The sequence below is a fragment of the Vanellus vanellus genome, assembly GCF_965231255.1.
Source record: "Vanellus vanellus genome assembly, chromosome: 3".
Taxonomy (NCBI): domain Eukaryota; kingdom Metazoa; phylum Chordata; class Aves; order Charadriiformes; family Charadriidae; genus Vanellus; species Vanellus vanellus.
The window spans coordinates 40,129,948-40,156,674 of NC_138907.1; the positions used below are offsets into that span (position 1 = coordinate 40,129,948).

Consider the following 26,727-nt stretch of genomic DNA (forward strand, 5'->3'; position numbering starts at 1 on the left):
GTGATGTCAGGCTCTGGGAAATTCAGTTATGGGGTTTTTTCAGTAATTTTAGTTACTAATATTTTGTTTCAACCTGTATTTCCATTGGCTGCCGTCAAACTCTTCTCATGCGAGGAAATAACACTTGACCTGTCTTCTTGCAGCTGATCTTTATGCCTTTGCCTGCCTGAACAAAAGAGTTGTGTTCTCTCTGTGTTATAACCTTTTTCTTCTTAGTAAATAGTGTCCATATTGTTATATATTTCATTATCCTCCCTTTAAATCATATCAATACTGTAAAGTCTTTTTTGAGCTGAGGTAAGAAGACCTGAACGCTTCTAGATGAAGATGTGTAGGTATTTTTACTGCAGTGCCATTTAATTTGGTCTAGTGCACGGATTGGTTAATTAGTGAAAACATAAGCTATCGCTTTTGCTGATTGTCATTTTGCATGGCAGTGTTTTCAGTCACTGTATCCAGGATAAGATTTGAAGTTGTATGCATTTTAGAAGAGTAATGTGGAAATTGCTCAAAGTACTGGGACGGGAGATAACATTGTATACGACAAGATGCCATATCCTTGTTTCTTTGGGAAATTAATTTGAAGAAGAACATTTTTTTGTTGGCATTACTAAAAAGAAAAAAAAGCCCCAAAACCCATTATAAACTTTGATTTTTGCGTTTCATGGTTTTCGTACCTTTGGTAAAAGAGCAGTGCAGAGGCGAAACTTCGTCCTCTCTGCTGGTGTGTAATTTAAACTAATCTTTTTGACAGGGGAAGCCTTCTGTTTTTGAGATTTAACTGCTTTTAAATTAAATGTTTTTTTTTTCTTTTCATAGAGAGCTAAAGTTTTGGCCACAACTGCTTCTAGTTTTCCTGGGTTTACTCCTCAGTCTATTCTCAGATCCAGCCTTCGCACCACACACCTAGCAACTCCCTCTGCATCTCCAGGACAATCAGTTACTCCTCCCCTACGAGCAAAGGGACCTAGAATATCTTTTAGGGAAGAGAACTTGAATGCAAAATGGACTGTTGGGGTAAGCTGGGCTGTAGTTCGTGATTTTTCCAGTTAAAGGCTTTACCGACTGTGACTAGGCTTGGCTTTTCATAAAGTTTGTGAAAACTCCTTATGTTGAGAGCTGGAATTGCAAATGAGAATGGCCAACTTGAATTTGCTCGTCAAAGGTTACGTTAGACCTTCTGTAACTTCACGTGCCTGCTGGAACATGGTGGTTTTTACTCAAGTGCTGTTAGGAGCTGTGAGTGTTCCAAATTTCTAGTCAGGCTTCCCACTATACCTTACCAAGTGGTAGTATGGCAGGAAGGTAATATAGATTGAGCCAGTTGTTTGAGATGATGTAAATATATATGCTATATGTCTGTTTTTTTTTTTTTTCTTGTTTTGACAAAAAACATATGCCTTGTATTGATAGTGAAATTTTTGTGTGTGTTTGTTTCTTTGCTTGTTTTTAAAAAGGTTACAGAAGATGATAAAGCCCTGTCTGGACCTTCATCTGAGCGTCATCATGGAGTAGTGGAGGATGCTTAGTATGAAAGTAGAGATAAAACAACCCAGTTTACTCTGAGCAATCCTGAGGAGGATTGTGATGAAACGGAGGAGTCTTCAGAAAGCGTAGCTGGAGATGGTTTGGAGAAAATGGATGCCAGCAAGGAAAACAGTGACTTCTCTGCTAGGTCAGACCAAACTACTTTGGAGTATCATGACGCAGAATCACCCAGCGATTTTGAAGATGATGTCATCTTTATAGCTGCCAAACCAGCTAATTCTTCCACTGAAGAAACTGCCGATGTTCATGACTCGGAGAAGGAAGAAGACAGTGAACTGATTGAAGATAAACCTGTCCAGATGGAACAACCAGAATCATCAGGACTAAGAAAAGAAACTGGTGTGTTTTCATCCTATGATAACCTAAGTTTCTGAATTTTTCGGATGTGTTCAAAAGGTTAAATTACTGATGGGTGCAACGGTTAATGATGAGTGTTTGCAAATGTCCTAGGCACTTCCTTGTCCTAGGCTTTTAAATTGGCCACTGTGTTTTGGGCTCTTTTTCAGGTGTCCTAGGTGTTACGAATGTGTACTGCTGTTGGCTGGCATTTCTTGTGATGTAGCTCACTAGCTGGTGAGCGGTGATGAAGAGGTGGGAATGAAAGTAGTGCAGGAATGGGGAGATGATGTGCAAACGCAGCTACAGTCAGCATTTGACAAACAGAGCTCAGTCTGTTCAACTCACCTTTGGTGCGTTCCTGTGGAAGGGGGGGAAAGGAGTCCAGAATGGAAAGAAGCATTGCTGGAATGAGATGAATGTCCAAAGAGAAATCAGAAAACTTACTACCCAATTTTAAGAAGGAGGGATGTTTTCTGAAGTTTTTATGTATTGGGTCAGTAACATACCAAGTTTAGTTTGTAAACAGAGTATCAGTGGTCATTTTGTTTTCTTGACTGAAATTACGTGTCAGAGTTCTTGTTTTACTGGAAAGAAGAAGAATTCAGACCTTCTGTGCATTTGAAGTCTGGGTAGCGTTATTTTGTTAGATCACTTTCCTAGATGAAATGCATGAAAGCTCACTTTAAAATCATACGAGCATTTGAAAAGAAATGATGTGAAGTGCAACAGGGAAGACATGCATCTGTCTGTTTTTGTAGGATTTGTGGAAGAATCAAATGCTGAATGTCCTACCCTTCCTGAGGATGGTAAATTAGTGTTCAAAGCCGCTGAGGCTGCTATTTTGGGGACTGCAAGTGAAGGGTAAGTTTATAAAAGAGATAAATCTTTTGTTTCACACAAGATGTAACTGCTGGCTTTGCTGTGTTTGAAAACTATGATTTTGACCTGGTCTTGGTTCTTTCCTGTGTTCTTCTATATAACGGCTTTTCTATTCCTTTCTGTCTGTGAACAGAACTAATTTGGCATGCACATCAGTCAAATTGACTAGCTGTCAGTTTGAGCCTTTGTTCTCAAATCATTGCAGACCCCTAAGTATGGTGATAAAGACTTCATTCAGGAGGCTATATAAACGTTTTTACAGTTTCAGGGTTACTAAGCAGATCCTGTGAACATACCTGAGACCCACTTTTGTCTGAAAACTGCGTAGCTAAAAATTACACCTAAGGTTCCTGTAATGTTAGCGGGTTTATTTTTGGGGCTGAATACTTTCTGGCAGTATTTTATACACTTAATTTCTATTTTATGCATGTGCTCAATTGGCATCTCTATGTTTATGGAATGGGAAGCGGTTTTCTCACCAGATACTTTGAAAGCTGCGACTGCCTAGTGACAAAGAGAGAATATTGGTAATGAAATAGCCCTTGATTGCAAGTGATACTGGTGCAAACTTCTCTTCGGTTTGTTCTGAACCTCCAACACAGCAGTTGCACTCTTTCTACAGAATACAAAGAATATTTTATTCTAATACAACTCTGTTGTTACGTTATTGTCTAGTGTTAGATAGCTGGGAAGAATGTGAAGTCCTTGACTCATTGCCCAAAATGAGCCACAGATCGAATGTAGGTATTTTGGTAGAGGAATTTCTCTTTTTTCTTAATTTGTTCTGTTTTGGAACTAGAAGATTTTACAGCGAGAAAGTGATTTGTAAAGCTCTTCGAGGTTTGTTTTGAAGCTTGACGATGAATTTCTCTCTTTCTGTTCATGAAGTGAAACAAACCACCAGGAATCCCAAACGTCCTCTTCGTCAGAAGAAAAAGCTGTACCAGTTGCAGCAAACCCACAGCTTTCTGCATCCCTGGAGGCAGACAGTGAATGTACAGACAGTGAATGTACGTACAGTGTGTTGGAGCTCTTATGTGAGTTAAGGTAGCTGAACTCCTGAGGTAAAATGTGTAGTTTGCCATACCACTACAGGTGTCTCTGACTGAAGTAGTACCAGCATGTTACCACCAACTTTTGTTAAACCATAGAGAGAATACCCTCCTTAAAGAAAGTCCCTGTAGAAAATGCATAGCGAATGTTCCTGTTCCTGATAAAGATATTGAGAAAACTGGTAGAATTTAAAATACTAGAAGGAGAGATCAGTATTTACCTTAATGCTATACACCACTACTAATTTGTGCACTATGGGCACTATGTTGTGGTTTAACCCCAGCCAGCAACTAGGACCATGTAGCTGCTTGCTACTGAATGGGGTAGGGAGAAGAGGGGACAGAAAAAAAGCCTCATGGGTTGAGAAAAAGTCAGTTTAGTGCAACAGTAACAGAAGAGGAAAGTAGTAGTAATAATAATAATCATGATAATAATTGTAATAATAATAGTCACGGTAAAAGGATATACAAAATAAAATGATACAATACCCGATGATTGGTTGCCCAGCCTGTCCTGAGCTGCGATCGTGGATCCCTGCCCGGGGGCCAACCTCCATTTGTCTACCGAGCATGATGTGTGTGGTATGGAATATGCCCTGATCTGCTTGTCCTGCCTACGCTCCCTCTCAGCTTCTCTTGGAAGCTGAAAAAGTCCTTGACTAATATAAACATTACCCTGCAACAACTAAAACAATATACGTTATCAACATTCTTCTTATACCAAATCCCAAACACAGCAGCTACTAGAAAGAAAACTAATTCTATCCTAACTGAAATCGGGACAGGGATCTGCTGCTCGAGTTCCTGTGTTAAAAGATGATGCATCCTCGGTATTCAGGCTGTGAAGAATAACTAGTTATCAGTGTGCCTTTCCAGCCGCCCTTTCCTCCCTTGTTCTTTTTCTCAATGGACTTGCCAGCTGATTCCTTCCTCCTTTCTCTTTTTCTTTTTCTTTTATTTTATTTTATTGTGGGGCTGCCTCCTTTATCAGATAGACAGTTCTGGCTTCTAATTTCTGGAGAAAGCCCAATATATATGTCGCAGGATGGAGAATGGTATTGTTGGCTCCTGCTGCCTCGGTTACTTGCTGTTGCTTAAACCTGTGTCATTTATAGCGCAGTTAAGTTAAAATGATATAAATCTCTTCCAGCTGTGAAAAGGATTCTTGACAGTGAGGATGTGGTCAGTACTCATTCAGAAAATCGCCTGGAGGAGAAGTGTATGTATTTACCCAAAGAATGTAACCAGGAAGCAGCTGAAGTTGAAGGAAATGTTCATTTTCCGCAGGAAGAAATAACTGTTCCTAACAATTTTCCTAAAACTGAGGAAATGAATGTAAGTCAACGCTATTCCCATTTTCTACAAAATAGAAAAACACTTTGCAAATGGAGGACAGTCCTGTCTTACTGACAATTAGAAGGCACCCAAAGAGGTCTCAGTTTCTTTAGCTGGCGAACACAAGTTAAAGCCTCATTACGTAAGGGCGGGCGGTTATGTTTTTCTCCTATGCGTTTTGTGGACCTCTAGCACCGAATAGAACCCGACAAGACTGGGGCCTTTGAGAGCTGTAGTATTAAAAAAAAAAAATGCCTAAACTATTTTAAAAAATAACCATACATTCATTTGGTTTGTTAGAACTTAACTGTTTCTTATTTGATTTAAAAAAAAAAAAAAGAAATCGTTTGATTGTTAAAGACAATACAAAAAGTTGGGGAGTGCAGCTTTTTGATACTGGGGGCCATTTACCAAATGACAAAACGCTGTGGGAACCAAACTCATTGTCAGAATGATTTAGGTGCTAAGATCGTTTACTCTCTGTTCCTTATTAACATAAACAGAATTCCCCGTAATGAGTTAATTTTAGCATCAAGATACTTCAAGCTACTTAAAAGTCTGTTTTGTTTTTTGTTTTTTTTAAACTACTTGTTTTAACGTCTAAACTTTGTAATATATGAATTTTCAGAGGTTGTTCACGTGGACTGAAAATTAGATCTAGTGTTTCTCCGGTTGTCCCAGGTTTTTCCCCATTGTTCTCACTTCTGCTGGGGCTGATGAGTTCTTTAGAAGACACCCACAATGAATCATTAGTAACAGTTAGGAGTGAAATGCAAACTGAAGGAAGGCGTACCACAAACAGATTGGTCTTAAGTAAGAGAAAATGCTTTTCAGTGTCCCAGATTTGAGATGAAGTTAAATAGGCAGTCACTTATTTAGCTCGTCTCGGCTTTGGGATTTAGGATGGCACTGTAGAGAAGATGGTTACAGACTTGGGAATACGTAAATCCCTTATGAGTGTATATGGGAAATTTGTGGTGGGAAGAAGGCAGCAGGTACATGAGACGGTCACAAAGCTTCTGCAGTCAGTCCAGAAAGTACTGCAATGTGATGATTACTGGCAGTTGTGTATGCAGCTTGTATTGTAAAGCCGCTGACTTTGTCCACGAGTGGTGGCAAATTGTTACTCACGAAGAGAAATACCAGAAATGGAGCACTGAATGCTCTCTTCTATCCCTTGAACACGTGAACCGTGATCTGTAGCAGAGAGTACCTTGTACGTGTCTAACTTTTTACACCCAGCGGTGATCTGAAAGGAAAAGCAGCATTTCACTGTCCCCGGTTTCACCTAGCTCAGCTTGAAGTTAGTCTGTTTGATAATGAATATTGCCTTAACAGACATTTTTTTTTTAACTTTAGGTGATTGACGATAGTGCAGTTAAGGCACAAACCTCAGAAGAAGCACCGGAAACATCACCGTATAGTGAACTACATCCATCAGGCAATCTTCGATACTGCTGTGATACTATAGAGCAACAGTTTGCATGTGATTTGCCTGATGATAAAGATGGTGAATGTGATGCAGCTGAGGGAGATGGAGAGCTTTTTGTACCTCAGAGTAATTTTACTTTAGTCTTGGAAGGAGAAGAAGGTGAAGGGGAGATGGGAGAGCCTACGTTAGCAGATGCTTCTAAACCGGCTGGCACAACAACAGAAGAAACACCTGTGAATACTTTAGGAAATACTGAAAACCAAGAACACATTACAAACTCAGTGTCCACTGTTACTAGCGATCAGGAATCTCAAAATATTTCAGAGTCGCTCGCATATGTGCCTGAACCCATTAAGGTAGCTATTGCCGAGAACTTACTGGATGTAATCAAAGACACAAGAAGTAAAGAATTTACATCTGAAGTTGTAGAACAGTCTATTCATGAAACCATAGGTAAAAAGGTAACTAGATTCCAGAAGGCCAGATCCCCCTTAACAGCTGTGCCAGAAGGGGTGGAAGATGAAACCAGCGTACATCAAGTAGAGTATGTCAGCACTCCTAGAACACGCACAAGGGGACAACTGAGTAGGAGTCTAAGTATTCCATCTGCGGGCGCTCAGCAACTTCTGAAGGCAGACAAACCATTTCTGTTTGGACTGTCTCCTAGGAGAAGTACCAGGCGAACAAAAGAAGCGTCTGAGACTTCTGGTCTTCAAGCAGAAGAAAATGCTCCAGATGAACAAATACCTGGGGTGCCTGTTACTCCTAGGAGAGGTAGGAAGCCTAAAAGGACTAACTTGGAGAAAATGGGAAGCAGCCATTCTGATGGACATACATTGTCTGTCAGTACACAGTCCATAGCCGTTACTCCACGAAGAGGATTAAGGAGAGCAAAGGAAATTGCATCTGAAGCCTCGGAAGAAGCTAATGAGGAAACGTCTCTTGCTGAAGGTAGCATTACTGCTTCTGCTGCTTCCAAAAGGACTCGAGGAGGAAAGTGTTCAGCAGGCGATCAAGGAACTGGCCGGATTGACACTGATCATGAGATAAAAACGGCAGTCAGTCCCCGAAGAAGTGCAAGGAAACCGAAAAGCATTAAAGTACAATTTGCTGAAAATACAGTCAAGGGTGAAGAGGTGCAGCCTAGTGCCCAGCCTCTTTTACCTGTGCCAACTGAAAGAGGGAGAAGACGAAAGATGAGTTCATCAGACGTTTCAGAAAATTCTGACCTTGATCTGCCTAAATCGTCGCTTCCTCAAACAGAATTGAAACTTCCCGTCACTCCTAGAAGAAGTGCTAGGAGGGGGGCAAAAAATCTCTTGGCAGAAGCAGAATCTCTCTCTACTCAGGAAGGCATCCATTCAGGTGGGAAAGTGGAAATCCTTGATACTCCTAGGAGAAGTACAAGAAGAGTTCCACAGAACACTAAACCAGAAAAAACAGATACTCCTGAGCAAACAGCTGTACAGCCAAATGAGGAATTAAGCACACCCAGGCCTACAGTAAGGACAGGGCGTCGGGGCAGAAAGAGACGATCAACACTGGAGGACTGCACCGGGCAGGAGGCCTTTCCCCAAGGACCCGATGGCAGTCCTTTGCCGCGTGAAGACATAAACGCTTTGGGATCTGCGGAACCATCCAGAACTTTAACAGATCGTATTACAAGAACCAGATCCCGCAGAACTGCCACGCACCAGAAACTGCCCGTTGATGAAAAAGAGTCCTTCCTTTTCTCTCCTCCTCTCACAAAGCTGGCAAAAAAATGTAAAGGTAGGTGCGCTATGCTTGTACGCAAAATAGGGCATATTGCTGTTCTGTAAGCCAGAGAAAACGGACTGTGAGGATGGCTTTCGGCGTTGTAAAGAATGTAACCGTACAAAATAAAAAACTTGGGAAGAGGCAATTCATCCTTTTTCTGAACTGGACGTGACTGGCTGGGTAGTTGTGGTGGAAAGGTGAGGAGGCTGATCTGAGTAGGGTGAAATGAAATTTAATCTGAATTTTTGTCATGAGCTTAATTTCTACCTGTTTTGAAAACTGGAGTGTATCTGGCAATACATGATTGCCATCCCTTCCCCGAATGGAGAAAGGAAGGAGATGCACTTCCAAATTCTGTTCAGCTTTTCACTTAGAATGAGCTGCATCTTGCAACAAATTATACAGCTGTTAAATTATGTGATTCTTTTTCATGGAGATATACTTTGTTAGTGAAGTTACTGCGCGTTGGGGTCTTTGTGTTATAGTACGTGATGACAAATTTTTTTGAGCTGTGTAAGGGCTGTTGATGCATCTTGAGCATCATCATAATAATAATTACGTAAGTGCAGGTGAAATCACTACACCGGCTTATTTTTGTTTCACAATTTATTGTCAAAGAGTGGACGCCAAGAGGCAGTTACTAGGGGAAAAATACCTCCACATTGAGTGTTTATGAACCTGGTTGGACCTTTTATTTCAGGAAGCTATTGTGCTCTTGATTATCGGCTGCAATCTAAGCTCACTGTGCTTTATGTCTAATGTACGTGCCTGCTAACAGTGCATTGTCATTTTAGCTGGGGAAGCAGACCATCCTGTGCAGCTTAAGGATTTAGACCCGGACTTGTCTTCTCAGTTTGTCTTTTCGCCCCCTCTTTTGAGGTCGAGGAAAAAAAATGTATCTGGCATTTCCCGAATTGTGAAAGAACCGGTGAGTCAAACCTCTAGTTGTCTCACGTTCTTGATTTTTGCTCTGTACCGCTTTTTCCAATCCTACTTAGCAAGGCCTTGCCTTTTTCCTTGAAAGTATATCTAAAGAGAGCTTGAAATTAATCAGCTAAATGATTGATTATTTTTTTCCTTCATGGAAACTAGCGACAAAAATCAATGTTGAATCGGTGTAAATCAAGAATTGGGAAGTGCTGCTTTGCCTTTAACAAAAGGCAGAGTATCTTTCTTTAAACTTACTTGGTGGGTTATTTCTTAATGGCAGACTTTCAACTTGTAGGATGGTAGGAGAATTTGAGACGGAAGGTTTGTTTATGTGGAGAGAAACTGTAATGCTTTTGGAAATCACTTTGTCATGACTTCTTCATGAAAGAAGCATTCACTTGTGTTCTGTAGAAGTGTAAGAACTTGCGCACGAGTAATGTTTCTGTTGCCTTGACATAGGAGCTTCCAGCTAAAGAGGAGGAGGAGGATACCAAATCCCCAGAGTCTGTGGGAAAGGAAAAAGTCAAGAGAGGTAGAGCTGCAAAATCAAAAATGAAGCAAGCAAGCAAGTATGAAATTCGTTTTGAGCGCTTATTTGCATTCCTTTGTCGTGCTAGCGATTCAGCTTTTTGCCACCAAACTTCCTCTTCCTCACTTGGCTCTACAGTTCTGCTCTGACTTTCTGAGCCTGTGCAGCTTGCTGGTCTGATGGGCACCGTTTTCCCCACTTAGTGGTTCAGTTTTCTAATGGAAACAGAAGAGAGAAAAGAGCAAGTGGGTACTGTTCTTTGCAATGATTGCGCACTCTTCTACCTGTCTGTCTATCTAAGGTCTTATTCCACCTTATGAAACCCAACTCTTATAGTCTTTAGTTCCCTATAGAAGGCAGGAGAAGATCAGACAATGAGTAAAGAGACCTTCTTGTTTCTGGCCATGTTTTCCAGTTCCCTCTGGAAAAGCGTTTGAGGACAGTTGCCTCTTAAAAGCTGGTGGGGGGAGAGGGGGGGCGGGCTCTAAAAGCTCATGCGAATAGTGACTGAGAATGCTTGGGACAGTCTGGCAAGGAATGAGAGCAAAAGGAAGCTTCTTTATGTACCTTTTCTGCCTTGATCCTGTCTACAAAGGCGGCCATAAATAATTCTTTGGCATTGATTTTGTGACTCCGTGGGGTTTCTTTTCCTCTACTAAATACTGTTGGTAATAAAAGAATCAATTTGATACTTCTCTGTCTTTTCAGAACCACGAGAAAAGAAGGTTCTTGGTCACCTCCACCAGTGGAAATCAAATTCATCTCTCCTTTTGGAAGTCCAGTGGATGGAACAAAGAGCAAACAGAAAGAAACCGCAGATGTGGTGGAGAAGACTCTACGAAAGAACAAAAAAAGACTAATTTTCCTCAGCCAGTTGTACGCCGGAAGATGCTGTAACTGTTTTATAAGTTTATAATGCACACCACTGTTTGTGAAGTCATCCAAATGGTGTGGATTAGTAAAAAGGAAAAAAATCATCTAATTTGGAAGAGATAATTTATATAAATTATTGTAAAATTTCATAAATAAATGGTCTTCGATAAGTAACTCCATATGGAGTGTGATTTCCTCTGTCAATGCAGTTTTCTATTTTATAATAAGACTTCATACATTTATATAATATGTAAATATGGAAATAAGATTAATCTCTCGTTTTGGAAGTCCGCTAGCTAGAGCAATAGGGCATTTTGCAAGAATATGCCCAGTGTGCATTTGTCCGCAGACAACCAGGTAGTTTAATTCCCCTTCAGAACTTCCTCTCATAGAAGACTACTCTCAGGGTTGTCAATGCAATAAATGTATTTCCTGCCATTTCTTCAGTTCTCATGTAACTACCCCTAAATCGCTTTGTAGTTGATTTTAGAGGGCGGTGGGGGGGAACAAGCCACAGCTAGAAGCCAATCCATAGTTTCTCGTGAGTTGTTGACTTTTAATTCTTATCCATAATCCTGCTGTTAGAGAACAGGGTTTTTTTTGGAGTTAGTGAATTTATTACTGCAAAGCTTAACATTTGATGCCAGTGCCTGCCAACAAATGAAGGGATGTTACGAAGCTGCTAACCCACGGATGCTTCCTTTCTGGCCGCAGGAGCGCAGCCTGGTGCACCCCAGGCCTGGGGGTGTCTCTATCCCAGACCCATGGATATGGCTGCTGCTTTCCCGTTTGCAGGTCAGGCCAGTAGTGAGGCTGAGTGTGTACCATACACATGCATGACAACAACACAGCTGGCTACGCAGGCTGCCAGAGACGGGCCATGCCTTTAACACCTCCCATCTAACATTATGACAACTCACAGAAAGCCGCCTCTCTGGCTTGTTGCAATTTAAGCTCACGAGTGACACTAGAGCACTCTGTCACTCTGCAGGTTCCCATGCACACCCATGTTTGCAGAGCCCCAGAAGATCAGCATAGCCTCAAGCTCAGCTGTTGTCTATGTCCCCACCCTGGGCTCCCTCCCTCAGCCCTAGCTGAGACACCACATCTTTCCAGAAAGGGCTTTTCCTCCTACTCACGGGCTAGCCCACCCTGAGGTCTGCTAGCAATTTACACGTGCACATAGGGCTACGGGAAAATACAACCACCTTCTCTCTCCCCTTGCTGCCACCTTGGACACGTGCACCCCATCAGTGTGGTCCCCAGTCCAGCTGCTGGCACTGCGACCCTCACTGCCTCACTTGCTGACACCACAGACACACAGGCATCTGTCACCTGTGCCTTGACTTTGGTTGCTGACGCTTAAATCACTCACCCTACAACCTGTGGTCCCACCAGTTGCTGGCACTAGGACCCTCACACGATCTGTCAGCTCCTTCTAGTACCACATATGCATTGCTCCAGCTTCTTCAGCTAATATTACTCTGGGTTTGATAAGCTGCATCTGCCTTAATTTCTTGTTGTGACTCTGCCATAATCAATAGATCATCAATGTAATGGGAAACAGTAATGGTACACAACCATAGCGTGACATCAGCTGCTATCATTAGGTGGCAAATGGAGGGACTGTGTTTTTATCCCCGAGGCAAGATGTGGAAATTGTATTGCTTTTGGTCCTGGGTAATGCCTTGCGTTGAGGTGGCAGGTGTGGCAGAGGATGGGCATGGAGTTGATGGTGGGGGCCACGGTCAGCTTTTTTGCATAAACGCTTTTGCCATTGGCAAAACATTTCTGATGTGATCCCCTCTATTTCTGATCATGGGATACCGGTTGTACATTTGTTTCCTCATCACCTGTGCTGTAAGTCCTTTGAGTTTTGTGGGCTCTCCTTTATTCACCACCTGAACAGCTGATCCCAAAATTACAGCTCCAATTTCCCTCAAACTATTTGCTAGGGTGCCTACATTACCCATAGCTTTTGTCACTGCTGTATAATCAAGGGTTTTAGTGAGGCAGGTCCTCCTCTCAGAAAATGCATTTTGATACTTCTTGCTAGTGCTACAGTGTCTGGATTGGGTCCTATAGCCAACACATGAGCCATCCCCATCTGCCGCACCAAATTAAAACCTTCTTCCACTGTACACCAGATTCTGAGGGATGACACTAATTTGGCAAGTGATGCATATGCTGTTAAAATGGCTGCACACAACCATTGATATAGCCTAGGCACAACAAAGTGCCTACATTAAAAAAAAAAGAATACTCAGGAGAACAAACTTCATTAATTTTAGCAGCTCATGGAATAAGCCTGTTTAAACTACTCACCTAATGACATTAACAGAAGCAGAAGGAAACAACACCTTTATCCTGAGTTTTGCAAACATCTTAAATCTAGAGATTATAGAATCATAGAATGGTTTAGGTTGGAAGGGACCTTAAAGATCATCCAGTTCCAACCCCTCTGCCATGGGCAGGGACACTTTCTGCTAGACCAGGTTGCTCAAAGCCCCATCCAACCTGGCCTTGAACACTTCCAATGATGGGGCGCCTACAAACGGGATCACATTCCTGGACAACCTGTTCCAGTGTCTCATCACCCTCATAGTAAAGAATTTCTTCCTAATGTCTTATCTAAATCTACCCTCTTCCAGTTTAAAACAGTTACGCCTCACCCTATTGCTACACTTCCTGCTAAAGAGTCCCTCTCCACCTTTTCTGTAGGCCCCCTACAGATACTGGAAGGCTGCTATAAGGTCTCCCTGGAGCCTTCTCTTCTCCAGGCTGAACAACACCAGCTCTCCCAGGCTGCCTTCATAAGAGAGGTGCTCCACCCCTGCGATCATCTTTGTGGCCCTCCTCTGGTCACACCAGCACATCCATGTCCTTCTTGTGCTAGATGCAGTACTCCAGGTGGGGTTTCATGAGAGTGGTGTAGAGGGTCAGAATCACCTCTCTCGACCTGCTAGCCACAGTGCTTTTGATGCAGCCCAGGGTATGGTTGGCCTTCAGGGCTGCAAGCGTGCGTTGCTGGCTCATGTTGAGCTTTTCATCCACCAACACTCCCAGGTCGTTCTCCTCAGGGCTGCTCTCAATCCGTTCTCTGTATTTGTGCTTGGGATTGCCCCAACCCACATGCTGGGCCTTCCATTTTGCCTAGTTGAACTTTATGAGGTTGGTATGGCCTACCTCTCCAGCCTGTCCAGGTCCCTCTGGATGGCATCCCTTCCCTCCAATGTGTTGAACTGTGCCACACAGCTTGGTGACGGTGGCAGACTTGCTGAGGGCGCACTCCATCCTACTGTCCATGTCTCCAGCAAAGATGTTAAACAGCGCTCGTCCCAGCGCTGTTCCTCTGAGGAACGCCACTCATCACTGGCGTCTACTTGGGACCTGGAGCTGTTGACCATAACCATTTGAGTGTGGCCACCCAGCGAGTTTGTTATCCACCGAGTGGTGCATCCATCAAATCTGTGTCTCTCCAATTTAGAGACCAGAATGTCATGTGGAAAACCACAACATGGAAGCCATCCAACAACCCTGCTAGAGCAAGTTCACCTACAGCAGGTTGGACAGGAATGCATCCAGGCATGTTTTGGCTATCTCCGGAGAAGGAGACCCCCACACCCTCTCTGGGCAGCCTGTTCCTGTGCTCCGTCACCCTCAAGTAAAGAAGTTTTTCCTCAGATGTAATTTCCTGTGTTCCAGTTTGTGCCCGTTGCCCCTTGTGCTGTCACTGAGCTCCACTGAGGAGAGTCTGGCCCCATCCTCTTGACACCCACCCTTTAGGTATTTACAAGCATTGATGAGATCCCCACAAAGTCTTCTCCAGGATAAACAGGCCCGGGTTTCTCAGCCTTCTCTCCTTTGTGAGCACAGCTAACTACAGGCAAGCTAAGGATGGAAGTCAACATACCTTAAGACAACAGTATGGAATCAGCTGATCTTTATAATAATGCAGGAAAAAAAGACAAAACTATTCCTTAAACTCTGAGAAACAACAACCACTCTTTTATTTCACTGTGTGCCCTAAGGCTTTGAAAGCAAGAATATCACAAAACAATAGCGCCTACCCCAAACAGGCACGAGGAGTAACTAGTAGTTTCGTCTGCCAAGGCACTTGTTATCCAGGGCCTGCCTGCTTTTAATACTTGGGGAATGGGGTGAAGCAAGAAGGCTGTGGTTAATTGTGAAGCAGATGCTATAGCGGTTCCATTAAGCAGTAACTTAAAACTTGGATGAAACAGATTAAACAAAATTCTAGAACTAGTACCCAGTAAGTCACTGATTTAATATGCTTGTGAATGAAAACTGAATACCCTTCATGGGTTTGCTCACTATAGCAAATAATATTACAGCTTTTAACTCCATTTTTCTCCTGTTTCTGCTGTAAACAATAGCACAGTGAAACTACTCTATGATTAGACTTTTTACAGCCAAATGAGTTTTATTGGAGTTAGACCCAGGAAAGGTGTTAGTTTGTACAGTTAGGTTTTGACTTCAGACTTCAGGCTTGCTAATAACAGAGAACTCAACACCACGTTTGTTGAGGCGCTCAATCAGTTTTGTTTTGGAGAAGGCAGCTCCCGGAGAATATACACCACCCCTGTTAATGAAAATCAAAAGAGAAAAACATTAGCAGTACATTGATTGGGCGACACCTCTTTTTGATTTCAAAGATGTGTTTCCCTGCCTAAAAAAGAACAAGCCACTTTGTCCCACAGGAGAGCGTGTGAGGAATTTGGCAAGCTGGTTACAGTCATAGGATCATTTCTGCATCTGGCAAACTCAACAAAACCTGTTCCATCTCCCTTGCACAGCCATTCAGGTGAAGCAACACAGAAATCCACGGGGTTATGAGATCTGTATTTTCAGAGAGAAACATATGCACACAATAGCTTTAAGGGAGATCAAGGTCTTCGGCATAGGAAAGTACTTACCCTTTAGGCAGACAAGCTGAATCTTCCAGAAGAGATACAGCAGCTTGAACCATTGCAATTGGTGTAGCAACATAGCCAGGCTCTGACCAAAAAAAAACAAACAATGTACAGCATGTTGAAATGTAGAATGTAATCTTGCTCTTTCTTACCTACAGCATGTTGAAGAATAATCTCTTTGGCAATGAAACAGCCTTCCCCATTTAAGAACAGTTTTTTCACCTGGTAATCATCCCAAGTAGCTGCTGAAGTCCTTAAGATCTAATCTGGACAAACGCTGCTTCAAATACAGGCCTATAAACCAGACAACCACCACGAGTGATCACCTCACGGTGACAGAGTGTTCTCCATTAAAGCAAGAGCTTTCCCCATCCTGTGCTTAAATTGACTTTTGCAGTGAGACTGAGACTGAGCTGCATTCAGCCACAACTCTAGTTATTTAAAGAAGCTATGCTTCATGCTTTCTGAATATTCATTCTTTGCTGTCTGCAAACTTGACTTCAGGTGTCATCTCCCCTTCAAAGGAATGATCTGAACACAAGTATGTTTCAGCTAGAAAGGATACTCTGCCAGATCTGGTTAAGTTCACTCACAGGGGACTAGAAATAAAAAAAGTAAGTCCAGGCTGTAACAACTGAAAACTATCCTTAAAGCACCTGCCCCTTAACTGCTCTATCCTGCAGAAATGAAAATTGGAACACAAAGTCAGAAGGAAAGAGAATGATGAGAATGCAAACGAATTTGCTATTTGAAAAAACAGGTCACAGTGAACGCTAGGATCAAAGGTAATACTCTGTAAAGGCTGTTGACTTTGTCCATGTTGCAAGTGCTCCTTGAGGGTGAAAAGAATAGCAGTGGAACCATAAACTCTTTTAGAGTAGGGAATGTGAGGCAAAAGCAGTGAGCTGCTACTAATGTACACACCTGGTCCTTTCACTTCAGTGCAGATCTTGACATTTGGTTTTCCATTCTGGGGATCTTGCCCCTCACTGTAACCCTCGCCAAAAAAAGTCATTGTAAAAGAGGTCCCATCCATCTGTAGTGGACAAGGCAAGTTTGGTCACCAAAAAAGTAAAGCACTTATATTAGGTAAGCACAAGGAGTAAATATAAGTATCTATTATGCCAAATATTACGATCCAGCTAAACATGAGAGTAGTTATTTTTAGTTATTGCTTAAAAGGTACAATCTCATCTAAATTTTTGATTACTTCCACTTTGTTGGAACTGCTACTGTTCTAAAGTCCATTTACTCTCTCGGTGCTTTCAGTCCTGGGTTTTTGCTACTCAGTCTCCCTCTGTCATCACCTTTGACAGACAGTGCCATGAGCAATCCATGTAAATAAATACATCAGACCCAGCAACATGATCCATTTTTTCTCAGGCGAGTTCCACAGACTTCCATGCCTAATAACAGAAGGCATGATTATGCAAATATTCAAAGCTATCTGAACAGGCACACACACAATGTGCATTTAGAAATTATTTCTTTCTCACTAAGCAGTTGATTCTAGATTACTATTCCAACATTACCATAACAAATTTATTCCATAATTGTGATGGAAAACAGTCAGTTACCTGTTTCTGGGTTGGTCCTTCCTTTGTGAAGCGTCCAGCAGAGAAAAATTCTGGGTACTAAGTAGTAAGAGGGGAAAAAAAAAAAAAAAAAAAAAGACAAAAAGAGACCAACAGTAAACTAGAGGGAAAATAAATAATCTCCAAACACTTAAGTCTTTTGTGTTTTGAACACTTACTTTTGTCAGAAGTTTTCTTCCGAAGCTAAACTTCACAAGAAGAAGAAATAAAATGCCAGCAAACATCAGCTTGATAACAGAGCCAAGACCACCTACATTCACATAAGCACCATACTGCACCTGAGGCAAAAACGTATTTTCAGTGATAGAATTTACATTGATTTTTACAAATGTATTGATGCAAAAATTTCAATCTACCCCCAAAATAGGATGCAATTGTTTGATACAATAGACAGCTGTTTAAATAGAGCCTTAAACAGTTGTCTTAGTTCTAAACAACTCTTTGAATAATGCTTTGCTTTATAATTCATTATGAGAAGACAATATAACTATGGAATGGTGAGGGAGCGAGCACGGTAAACAAGAGCGGAAAACTTTAAAGAAAGATGCGTTTTTGTATCTAATTTCAGGCTTCTCTCCCGAGAACTTCTTTCTTCCTCTTTGTGCTTTAAGTTTAAGAGAAACCGAGGCCTTACTTTACAATTCTGGAATAGCAATGGCAAGCCTTTCTCATTAGTAGTTTCCAAGTATATTTTTGGAGCGCTATCTTGCCTTCATCCCTTAACAGACACCTGTGATTCTGCACAGCTCTTACAGATCGTTGGTGCTGGTGTCCTCTCAGAAAAATCATGGGAAACAAAAACTTAACATCTTTTCCAACACCACCACTTCACATTGACTTTACTCTGCACACCAGACCCCAAGCGCCAAAGTCTCCAGATACAAATGAGCAGCATACCAACACTTACTACACGATACTGACCCGACTATAGTTACACAGACTACAATTAAGATGCTTTTAGAAGCTCTGCTGATACAAGAGAAAAAAAACCCCAACCATCTGCATAGGAATAGAATTTAATGTATTTATTATTCCCAAAAGTCATGAAGCCTACCTTTCAAATATTTCTGTGACTCAAGGCTTCCATTCCCCACAACTACATACCCAGAAACCAGACAGCATGAGAACCCTATGAGAGACTCTTATAACTATCATGCTAGCAGCAATAAGCAAGCTCATCAGGCACAGACAGCATCAAGTAGTATGAAACCCAGAAGGACCTGGACCGCATCAGGTCAAGCAGCTTCCAAAGGTGATCAACAGAACAAGCCCCCTTTACAGAAGCAAAACCACATTGCAGTTCAACCATACTATACAGGTCTACACTAAGAACAGTTATTACATAGAGGAAAGATTTGTTGAAAATGGTAATAAAGACACAGTACACCAATAACAGTAACTTACAGGTGTTTCCTGCAACTCTGTGTGCAAATAACGCTGAGACCGTTTCACAACAGAAGCATCAGATCCCATGAATGGAATGGAGTACTCTTTGAATTCCTGATTGTAAAACACAAGTCCTCTGCAAATGGGGGGGTGGGGGGGTGGAGGGAGGGAAGAGGTGGAAAAAACATTCAAACATTCACAAAGACTGAAAGAAACTGATCGTAACAGCCCTACCAATACTGGCTTTTTCTCAAGCATTCTTATGACATTATCTCCTTTCACTGAAAGCAATCCGTTCCAAATTTATTCCTGACACAACTCAAAATTCCATGCACTAGAGCAAGGATGAATTCGATAATCAAAATAATACTCTCCTGACCTTTCTTTTTTCCCTTCTACTGATCACTTCTGAAATCAAACTAAAAGGTTTGCCATGTCGCTAAAAAGTCTCCTAGAGCAAGTTAGCTTTGAGACCCACTAAATGCTGGGACATGGTTTTTTTTTTTTCAGTAAAGCAGGAACAAGTCAGTCAAACTGAACTTATCTTCAATTCTACTAGACCAGCATCTACATCTTCATATTATACTGCAGTCCTAAATGCATCTTTTTAGTACTTCAGAATAATTTAGCAACCTATACAATAAATACTGGAACCGTTAGAAGACAGCATATTTCACATCTTACACTTCTTATACCTTCTTTTAAGTTTTGCACCAACTACTGGAACAGGGGCATATCCTATCTTTTTTCGAAGCTTCCTCAGGTTGTCTTGATCTGCAAGGCCATAAACAGCGGACTTCCAGGTCCCATCATGTACACAAGAACCCTAGCAACATAACATGAAACAGTAATTAATTCCGTATCTCAAGGTTTCATGTATTATTTTAGTAATCACCTTAGAATTATTATATCTATTAAACATTATTACATGTATGTATTATGATTACACGCATTAAAATACATTGAAATGTGATGGGTTGACCTTGGCTAAATGCCAGGTGCCCCCACCAAGCTGCTCTATCATCCCCCTCCTCAGCAGGACAGGGAGGGGAGAAAGTAAGAGGGAAAAAAAGCCTCATGGGGTCAAGATAAAGGCAGTTTAATAAAGCAAAAGCCACACGTGTAGGCAAAGCAAAACAAAAGACTTTATTCTCTACTTCCCATCACCAGGCTATGTCAAGCCACTTCCCAGGAAGCGGAGCTTCACTACACATAGCAGTTGCTCAAGACAAATGTCATAAATAACAAATGCTCTGCACCCCTCTTCCTTTCTCAGCTTTTATTGCACAGAAGACATCACAGGGTACCGAATATCCCTTTGGTCAGTTTGGGTCAGCTGTCCTGGCTATGTCCCCTCCCAGGATCTTGCCCACTCCCAGCCTCCTGGTGAAGGGGGGGGGATTGTTGGAGAGACAGCCTGGGTGCTGTGTGAGCACTGCTCAGCAGGAGCCAAAACACTGGTGCGTTATCAACACCTTTCTAGCTACCAATACCGAGCACAGCACTAGGAGGGCTGCTATGGGGACAATTAAATCCATCTCAGCCAGACCCAATACAATCTCTACCCCTTATTCCACACAATTTGTGTCATGCTCGGGTCCCACATAATTTAATACATACATATATCTATCTTCTAACCATCCCATTGCATTTCATAGAATCACAGAATAGTCAGGGTTGGAAGGGACCTCTGGAGATCATCTAGTCCAACCCCCCTGCCAGAGCAGGGTCACCTACAACAGGTCACATAGAACAGCGTCCAGGCAGGTTTTGAACGTCTCCAGAGTGGGAGACTCCACAACCTCTCTGGGCAGCCTGTTCCAGTACTCCACTACCCTCAAAGTGAAGAAGTTCCTCCTCATGTTAAGATGGAACTTCCTATGTTAAAGCTTGTGCCCATCACCCCTCATCCTATCAATGGGCACCACTGAAAAAAGACTCCTCCCATCCCTCTGGCATCCTCCCTTTAAGTATTTGAAAGCATTAATAAGATCCCCCCTCAGTCTTCTTTTCTCTAGACTAAAGAGACTCAAGTTCCTCAGCCTTTCCTCATATGAAAGATGTTCTAATCCCCTAATCATCTTCGTAGCCCTTTGCTGGACCCTCTCCAGCAGGTCCCTGTCTTTCTTGAACTGGGGAGCCCAGAACTGGATGCAGTACTCCAGATGCAGCCTCACCAGGGCAGAGTAGAGGGGGAGGATGACCTCCCTCGACCTGCTGGCCACACTCTTTTTGATGCACCCCAGGATGCCACTGGCCCTCTTGGCCGCCAGGGCACATTGCTGGCTCATGGTCATCCTGTTGTCCACCAGGACTCCCAATTTAATTCTCATTACTGAAATCCCTTCTTACCAAGATTTCCAATATATACCATAAACTTAAACCATCTTTATACTCAACATACAGATTTATACATTCTCATTCACTACTATCCCCTGTCCTTTAACAGGGAGATATTACTCCTATTCCACGGGCTTCCTCCACTCCTCCAGATGTTCATAAGCACCCATGGTGACTTGCGCCACATCTGTCAAGATGGGTGCTCATGACAGGAGAAGCAGTATGTTCAATTGTGGGGCACCAACACTGGTTTGCCTTGGGTCATCGTTGCATTATGTTAATAATGACCTCAGAATTATTACATATATTGCACATTACTATAATTGTTACATATTTGTATTATGGTTACATGCATTGAAGTATATTGACAACAAAAAGACCAACCCAAACAGTTAAACACTAAGATTCCTGGCAACACACTGTGTATCCATTATAGCTTATTTGTCTACGAATCCTTCCCGCATCTCTGCAAAAACCAAGTAGTCATTGAAACACCTTAACACAACAAACTTAAGGTAGACACCCTATGCAAATGAACCTTAAAAAGGCTGTTTGGCTGGGATACTACTATTAGCTCCTAAAGTTCTTAGGCTCATCATCAACAAACTGCCAGCTTGTTCCTTGGTCTGAATTAAGGTAACGACAGTTATTCTAATGGGCTACGGCAATGTTATCACAAATACCTCTGAGTTTCCAAGAAGGTATAAACCAACTAACCTCAGGCCCAGATTTCACCTTCAGGAAACTTTCAACAGCAGTTAAGGTACCTTTAACGGAGAAGAAAACATTACTTGGCATATGCAATCATTAGTTCACAAAGCCAGAGTACACACACTGGTAGACTCCAATAGCAGGCCACTGGCATAATTATTTGAAAAGGCAGAGTCACATCTTAATCTTCGCTTAGTTTACTTTGAGATAAAGTTCCACAGCTATTTTAGTTTGCAAGTATCAAATTTCTTATGTAAAGTACTTCAATAAGGCTACCTAATATTATCTTTACTCATTAAATTTTTCATTTGTCTTATCTAGTTCATGAGATAATGTAAATAATCAATGAAAACAAAAAGAAAAGAATATTCAGAGCTGTATTTAGTTTTCCTCCCAGTTTCAACAGAAAAGATGACATAAGCTGCAAAAACTGAGATGAACTTGTAGAGTTTGGTAGATCTTAAGAAAGAAAAAAAAAACAACCACAACCCACAAGATATACTAAAACTTCTAATTTTAGCATAGCTCATGTTTTGCAAAGAATGCTTAGTTGTGATGAACAGCAAAAGAAAACAACTCCTCCAAACACTGCTTTGTTTTGCTTTGCTCAGTTCCTTCTGGGATTGTAAAACTGCACTTTTGCACTTTTTGGGCAAGCAGCTGGATAGACAAGTGATAATACCATAAAGTCAAAATAGGAAGAGACAAATCTTTCTCCAAAACAATTATCAGACATGAAATTATAACCCCAGGAACAACCAGATACTCATTTCCATGCCTTTCCTCGCTCTCCAGTCAGATCCAGATTGAGTTTTCTTGAACTCCAATGTAAAGCAATCCCACTTAACAACAGATTTAAGAGTCCATAAAAGCAAAACATTTGGTTACTCTTCCCGGCCCTTCCAACTGAAAGTCAAGCCTGATGAACAAAGTATCCTCATTTGAGATTAGGACCAAGTACTATTTGCGTATAATTAAATCATCTCACATCCTTTCTCAAATGTATTTATCCTCTTTCAGTGACCACCAATATCTCTTAATGAAAAAGGCACTGTATAGCCCTATCTCCTTACACTCATACAACAGCTTCCCAGTGCTTGTGGTAGAAAAAGAAAACTTGCAAATCCTGAGGACCCACTAATTTGCCACCCCTTTCCTGCAGCCTTCCTGTCCCCACTGCCTCTTCCCTACAGGCATTCCCACTGTACAGGCAGGCAGGAGGCAGGCAGTGTGCTGAGGCTTGCGTCGGGACATCCACACCCTGCATGAACAGCCCCCTCCTAACAACTGAAGCTTCTGTTCTCTCAGTGAGCAATGCTTCCTTGAATCCCTCCTCTACTTAATGATAAATTTTCTCCAATCCAATGGGAATATGGTTTACGTTTAAATTTTCATCAACCAGAGTTGATTGAAACTGGTCAGCTGCTAAAGGCAGGAAAAATGAGACACCGAAAGCGAGTCTCCACAGAAAGACTGCTGCTTTAGGAAACTAGATGAAAGCATCATCTGCATTTCTTTTTCAGCACAAGGTCACGCTTATTTCACTCACCTTTCAACTTGTCTCTGGTGTACAGTACTCCCATATCCGCTGGTATTGAGTCAAAACCACAGCTTCCAATGATATAGACTCCCTTTTCTGCGGCTTTTTCGTTATATTTCAGGTACATTCCTTCCAAAAACTAAACCACAGTCAGAACAAATATTCTCAGCAGAACGCCAACTTTGGCCATACCCAAGATCAGCCATCAGCACTTTCTTGTCATATCATAGCACCCGACATACTTCAAGCTTCTGACAAGCATCTTCAAGACAGATAGATATTATTAACCCTGTCTGATGGTATGAAAGCATCACAGCAGTGCAAAGAGATGTGATCTACACGGAATTCCTATGTAGAATCACAACTGAGACTTGAAGCAGAATTCAAGTTTGGCATTTCCAGAGAGAACCCGAGAGGCTCTTGTCTAAAAGTAAGAAAACTACACAACTAACGCACATTAGCGTACTTTAAAAAAGTTAACCCATCTTGAAATTGCAGATCAGGAGGCAGAGTTTGCCTTCACGTTCAAAACCATTAGTAGAAACACGAAACACACTAAACGGATACTCCTTAACAGATCCTTGATATAAGGTAGCACTCATCTGCTGTCACATACCTGGGGTTCTCCACTGATGTCAATGCAGCTTGCACCATTTTCAACACAAGCTTCTACCACAGGCTCGCCAAAGAATCTATACTATCAGAGGAAAGAACACCACACGTAACAGAATAAAACCCCCACACCACAATTCACCCAACGTGCTTTATCTAACAGATGCATCTGCAAAATGAGTAAACACTTGGTGCCTATCGATTTTGCCAAGAGGGGCAAAAAATGTAACAGCACTTGTATTTTCTTGGAGGGGTGGGGTGGGGAGGAATGTGTGGGGAGAAGGAACAGCATAACAAACTTCACCACTGATAACAGAGTTTGCTGTAGAGGTTACTCCACCGTATTCTCTCTTAAGAGATCACCAAGGTCAGTTTCATAGATTCAATCTCAGGTTATGCTTTTTGCACTCCTTTTATCAGCATACTCCCCACCTAAACACTCAGAATTTCAAAGACCTTGCCATGACCCAGCTTCCAGCTCTCGTACTTTGATCCCCAGTGAATGCGATGGAAATATTGCTGCTGATGAAAGTTTTACAGGGGCCAAGAACCTAAACCAGCAAGCCTGGGGGCTTCTCCTCCGGCTCCATTCCCCGCCCTAGCACCCTTCCAGCACTATGGCCCAACCCAAAACTCCTTCCCACTTTACAGTCAGCTCCTGGGCTGCTTGGAAAGACTTAAAGTTTAAATTCTGCTGTATTTCAGCGAGAACTGCCAGTGAACCCCACCAGCAGAATTGGTGGTGGGAAACCTTCCGGCGATTCCAGCACACGGCTGCACTTCTGGTTCTCTTCCACAAACCCGCATTGCACCCGGGCGGCTCCCCGCGCTCCGGAGCCCGGCGGCAGGTTTCCCGGGGGCCGCCGCAGCTCTCCCCGCCCGCGGAGCCAGGAGCCCAGCCGCACTCAGCCCGGCGGTGGCGGCTGAGGGGCAGGCACCGCCCCGGGCTCTGCCGGGAGCCGCGCCCGCCGGACGCCGCGGGAGCACCGCCCGCACGCCCGCACTCACCGGGCCCACGCAGTTGAGCACCAGCCGGGTCTGCCTCGCCATGGCGGCCAGCGAGGCCGCGTCGCCCACATCGCACAGCAGCAGGCCGACCTCCGCCCCGAGCGCCGCCTTCCCTGCACACCGGAGACCACCGTCACCGACGCCGCCCGCCGTGCCGACGGGCGCCTCGCTCCCCTCCGCGGGCCGAGCCGCCGCCTCCCCGCTTCGCCCCTCAGCCCGTCCCCTCACGCCCGCCCGGAGGCGGCTCCCAACGGTCGCGGCCGGGACACGGGGGCCGCACGGGCCCCGCCGGCCCCGCACAAGGGCGCTGCGCCACACGGCCCCCCGCCGCGGCCCGTACCCAGCCTCTCGGCCGCCCGCTTCAGCACCGCCCGCAGCTTCTCCCGGCTCCGCCCGGCCACAGCCCAGCGCAGGGCGCCGCGCAGCTCCCCGCCGGCCGCCGCCCGCGCCACCTCCTCCACCACGAACTGGCCGGTGAAGCCCGAGGCCCCGAACACCACCAGGTCGTAGGGCCGCCCGGCCTCCCCGCCGCCGGCTGCCATGGCGAGAGGAACCGCTGCACTGCCGGTCAGCGCCAGGCAGCGGCCGGTACCAAGCGGCCCCGCCCAAGCCCCGCCCTTCGCCGGCGGAGGGCGGTGCGCCAGGCCCGCTCACGGGGCGGTCGTTACGGCCGTTGCGGAGGTTGGGGACTCGTGGTGCTGAGCAGCGCGAGGGGTGAGGGGCCTGCTGGGCCCTGTCGGGGGCACATCACTGCTCCGCTCCCGCGCGGGCCCTCAGCCGCTTCCGCGGCCCTTCAGTGACTGCGCGGCGCAGCCCTCGGCCCCGGCCGGGGAGAAATAGCCTTTGCTCTCGTTCCAAGAGCCAGGAAGGAGGGAGAGAGAGGTGCTGGCTGTCAGAGGCTCAGGGGATTTTTAACATACTGCGAACAAGTAAACGTATACCAAGGTACGGCCAGGAGGTTTTAGAGCCCAGAAGTTTAGGCAACAGTGTTTGTAGAGAGAGGCCACCTTTATTGGTCCTGCAGCAGACATCTCTCCTGATGAGCACAGCTTGTGACTACGAGTTATTGCCATAAGCACTTCAGCACAGGTAATACAGATGAACTGAGGGCTGTTACTTATCAAAAAGAAAACCTTAATTACCTATAAGTAAAATGAAGTACTCTGTTTCCCCCACAACTACAGCAAACGATTGTGTTTTGCTCAACATCAAAAGCAGAACAATGAAAATCGGAAGTTCCCGTTGCAGTGGGGAGAAGACTCTGACAGTGGGGAGAAGACTCTGGAAAGCCAGATGGTAAGGAGCATTTGCGACTGCATAGTGCGGTGAGCTATGGTCATGTTTTCTGCGCTCTTCATGGCCAGGCTGCTCACAAGGATTCCAGAGGTTCACAGTAAGTCAGACTGGAAGCAACCTCATGAGTCCTGCTCGCTGGCCTTTTCTCCCAGGGAGCACCTGCCATATCTAAACCATTCCTGACAGATGCCTGTCTAACCTGTTTTCAAACCTCTAGTGCTTTCTCAGTCTTCCCCAGGCAATCTCCTCCTGCACTTTATTATACATATGGCTGCAGACAAGAAGCTAGATGTCCACGTCCTGTAGTTTCAGCCCCAATACTATTTCTCCTGTTTCTAGAGGACATTGGTAAAAGATTTAATCCCTGAGGAGAGTATAAAAAAGATGCTGCAAAGCTGGAAACTTCCATGCATCTCCTCAGTTTCCCCTAGATTTAAAAGCCCTAATTCTTTTGATCTTTCCTCACAGGCCACTTCATACACACATTTTGCTTGTTCTCCTCTTGAACTCTCTCCAGCTGGTTTACATTTTTCTTGAAGTCTGGTGTCCACTACTAGGCCCTACATTCGCACTGTCAGTGCTAAATCAATTGAGAAATTTATGTGATGTGCCAGAATTTACCCCTGTTTC

The 26,727-nt window shown here is 43.7% G+C and overlaps 1 protein-coding gene and 1 pseudogene across 2 annotated transcripts in view; one reads left to right on the forward strand and one right to left on the reverse strand.

The window, feature by feature from the left end:
- The window catches only part of LOC309669902 (protein ELYS-like), a 41,242-nt pseudogene extending 30,543 nt beyond the window's left edge, over positions 1-10,699 (forward strand). The window contains exons 26-34 of the transcript in view: positions 820-1,017; positions 1,458-1,891; positions 2,617-2,719; positions 3,671-3,761; positions 4,969-5,153; positions 6,513-8,355; positions 9,138-9,271; positions 9,751-9,842; positions 10,511-10,699. The product of the transcript in view is annotated as a protein ELYS-like (transcript). The remainder of the gene's footprint in view (positions 1-819; positions 1,018-1,457; positions 1,892-2,616; positions 2,720-3,670; positions 3,762-4,968; positions 5,154-6,512; positions 8,356-9,137; positions 9,272-9,750; positions 9,843-10,510) is intronic.
- Positions 10,700-14,661: 3,962 nt separating this feature from the next.
- Positions 14,662-25,369, reverse strand: SCCPDH (saccharopine dehydrogenase (putative)). The gene is made up of 12 exons (XM_082481168.1): positions 25,142-25,369; positions 24,802-24,914; positions 23,798-23,878; positions 23,191-23,320; positions 21,648-21,697; positions 19,286-19,416; positions 18,609-18,726; positions 17,363-17,482; positions 17,187-17,243; positions 16,534-16,645; positions 15,613-15,694; positions 14,662-15,278 (listed from the first exon to the last, which is right to left on the reverse strand). The coding sequence occupies exons 1-12, from the start codon at positions 25,341-25,343 to the stop codon at positions 15,173-15,175; spliced, it is 1,302 nt and encodes a 433-aa protein (XP_082337294.1). The 5' UTR covers positions 25,344-25,369; the 3' UTR covers positions 14,662-15,172.
- Between the last annotated feature and the right edge of the window lie 1,358 nt (positions 25,370-26,727).